At 38.7% G+C, this 3,320-nt stretch overlaps 2 protein-coding genes across 3 annotated transcripts in view; one reads left to right on the forward strand and one right to left on the reverse strand.

Moving 5' to 3' along the window:
• Positions 1-3,320, reverse strand: part of LOC110461799 (beta-1,4-mannosyltransferase egh-like) — a 32,642-nt gene that overhangs the window by 17,097 nt on the left and 12,225 nt on the right. The window lies entirely within an intron of this gene.
• The window catches only part of LOC110461798 (copper-transporting ATPase 1-like), a 67,252-nt gene that overhangs the window by 8,647 nt on the left and 55,285 nt on the right, over positions 1-3,320 (forward strand). The window contains exons 1-2 of one of the 2 annotated variants that reach the window (XM_021515466.1): positions 873-962; positions 2,557-2,682. In XM_021515466.1, coding sequence (XP_021371141.1) covers positions 2,578-2,682 — 105 coding nt within the window. In that variant the 5' untranslated portion in view covers positions 873-962; positions 2,557-2,577. Of the gene's footprint in view, positions 1-872; positions 963-2,556; positions 2,683-3,320 lie in introns of those variants that run through there. The other variant, XM_021515465.1, reaches the window with a different exon arrangement.

Raw genomic sequence — 3,320 nt, forward strand, 5'->3', positions numbered from 1 at the left:
TAGCTGGAGAGCATCTGTAACTAAAGGTGAGGGTCCAGAAAGAGTTTTGTCAACAGCTTACTCAATGCAACCTTACTTTGAACCATGGTAGCATAGACAAATGTATACCTTTCTTTAGCCTAAAACCACAAATAAACATTTGAATTATCAGGATACCCTTTGGGACTTTCTGATGCAAGGACCCTTCCCTTCTTTGGGGTTCATACTAACTGAACATTTTGGAACTTTTGATAATTTTCGTATTTTTGAACTATTCATGGAAATTTTACTTATTGTTTAGGAATCATAACTATTTAGTTGTAATCATAGTTAAACTGTTCCGGACTACTATTACCCCAATTATCTTACAGGCAAAACATTGACTTTTTAATTTCTTCGAATTCCATGCATCCTCTTAACTTTGGAGATAAACTTAAAGTTACCTCATCATTAGAGTGTTTTTGCTAACACCTGAAACCTCCCATACTATATACTATATTACAATTGTACTTGTATTTACTTAGAGACTCTCATATACTCACTTAACTGTATCCTTATCTTATGTCTTATATTACTAATATGCACCAATCAAAGCATTGCTTAGCCATTACCTAATAGCCGTGCTCTAACAATGGCCAGGGTTGTCTCATGGTGTAAAACATAATCTCACCCATTCAAACTGTTCTCCCTCCATGACACACAGGCCAAAACTATCAAGCACAAGTATCAATACAGTCGTGTAAACAAGGATTCAGGAGGTTTTTTTTCTGACCAAGTTAAAAAGATATAAATATACCAGATAAATATTCACTTGTATCAAAAATAAAAAAAATCAGGTTATCAGTATTCAACATAGTACAGAGATAGCAATGAACAACATTTCACATGACTTAAATGCGTAGATATGTTAATACGGGTATACCTAGTCATTATAGTGGTACATCCTGGTGATACCAACAACTATACACTTCCACCAAACAATTGTAAGTACATTTGTATAATCAGGTGAAATTTATTTAGGCATGAGTCTGTACATTTCTGAACATGAAGGATACATATTGTGTAATATCAAATTTGTTCTTCCTGATATTGGTGAAAAGTCAGGTAACAAAATATCTGGTTAAGTGATCAGAAGAATCTTATAATTAATGGCAAGGTAAACACAGTCTACAGTATCACAACACCAGTGTATATTGTCTACAGTATCACAACACCAATGTGTTGTCTACAGCACCACAACACCAGTGTGTTGACTACAGTACCACAATACCAGTTTGTTGTCTACAGTACCAAAACAACATTGTGTTGTCTACAATACCACAACACAAGTGTGATGTCTACAGTATCACAACACCAGTGTGTTGTCTACAGTACCACATAACCAGTGTGTTGTCTATAGCTACAGTACCACAACACCAGTGTGTTGTCTACAGTACCACAACACCAGTTTGTTGGCTACAGTACCACAACACGAGTGGTTTGTCTACAGTACCACAATAGCAGTGGGGTATCTACTTAGTCCTTTTCTAACATTTCCTCGCCTTTCTATGTTTTTCGTCATATTTTATTTTATCAAGAAATATAACAAAAGACAAATATTTAGTTATGTTTTAACAAGATTACCAACTTCCTCTTCGGTAGACTGAAGGAGATGTCTGTGGTACACTGTGGTCTGATGTATGATCTGGTTTACCAGTTATTTGTGGCATGTACAACAAAACTAAGGGATCAATGCAATATTGGTTTCCCTTTACATTACAGTAGACATACATTTATCACCAAAATTGCTTTGCGAGTGAAAATATCCCAATATTATAATTATTGTATATATATATCAGAAAATCATATACGGAGAATAATACATGCCTTTTTCCATATCATACTCAGTATCAACCCGAGACTGCAATATCAGCCTGAGGGCTGTCCACTGTTTATTACATGCATACTTAATAATAAAAGCTACTACCTTATGATCTATTTTTCTTTTGAAATATTGAAAGACGAAAAATTTCCAAAAGGGGTGTGATACGGGTTTTGCGGGCTGATACGGCGGGGGCTGATATGGGTTTTGGGGTGTGATATGGCGAGGGCTGATATGGGTTTTGGGTTGTGATATGGCGAGGGCTGGTATGGGTTTTGGGTTGTGATATGGCGAGGGCTGATATGGGTTTTGGGGTGTGATATGGCGAGGGTGGTATGGGTTAGAGCAATTGTGTCGTATCGCATACAATACACCTGTATTTATTAGTAAGTATTAAATAAAATGTAAAAACCTGCCCCCAAATCATTACCAATTAATTACCTGTCAAACAATGATGCAAGAATAATCTGTCAGACAATCACACAAGTTCAGGTTTTTGTATAGGTAACATATAAATGCACATTTCTCAAAATTTAATCTAAAAAGTTATATTTATCGGTATATCTTGATTACAACTAAGAAATATTAGCTGTTCTCGCGGCTGTCTGGACTAGTGCTGATCAACCGATTTAAAAACAAAGGAATGAAAGTAAGTTTAATTTGTAACATTGAATTTGTTCATTTTGAAATGAAGGAAAGTTTATTTCAATTTTCAGAAATCCTTTTAGCAGTTTAAAATGCAGAAAACAACAGTGTTAGAAGTGAACGGCATGACCTGCCAGTCGTGTGTGAGGAGCATTGAGAAGGAGTTAGGACAGGGGATTGGTGTCTACAGCATCCAGGTAAGTAATGGTGTCACTCAGTGTGACCAGGTCTACAGGGCCTGTACAGCATCCAGGTAAGTAATGGTGTTACGTATTCCCAGTGTGACAAGGTCTACAGGGCCTGTACAGCAACCAGGTAAGAAATGGTGTCACTCAGTGTGATCAGGCCTACAGGGCCTGTACAGCAACCAGGTAGGTAATGGTGTCACCCGGTGTGACAAGGTCTATAGGACCTGGACGGCATCCAGGTAGGTAATGGTGTCACCCAGTGTGATAAGGTCTATAGGGCCTGTACAGCATCCAGGGAAGTAATGGTGTTACGTATGCCCAGTGTGACAAGATCTATATGGCCTGTACGGCATCCAGGTAGGTAATGGTGCCACCCAGTGTGACAAGGTCAACAGGGCCTGTACAGCAACCAGGTAGGTAATGGTGTCACCCAGTGTGACAAGGTCTACAGGGCCTGTACAGCAACAAGGTAAGTAATGGTGTTACGTATACCCAGTGTGACAAGGTCTATAGGGCCTGTACGGCATCCAGGTAAGTAATGGTGTCACCCAGTGTGACAAGGTCTACAGGGCCTGTACAGCAACCAGGTAAGTAATGGTGTCACTCAGTGTGACGAGTTCTACAGGGCCTGTACAGCATCCAGGTAA

This window comes from Mizuhopecten yessoensis, unplaced genomic scaffold (assembly GCF_002113885.1).
Source record: "Mizuhopecten yessoensis strain PY_sf001 unplaced genomic scaffold, ASM211388v2 scaffold10679, whole genome shotgun sequence".
NCBI lineage: Eukaryota > Metazoa > Mollusca > Bivalvia > Pectinida > Pectinidae > Mizuhopecten > Mizuhopecten yessoensis.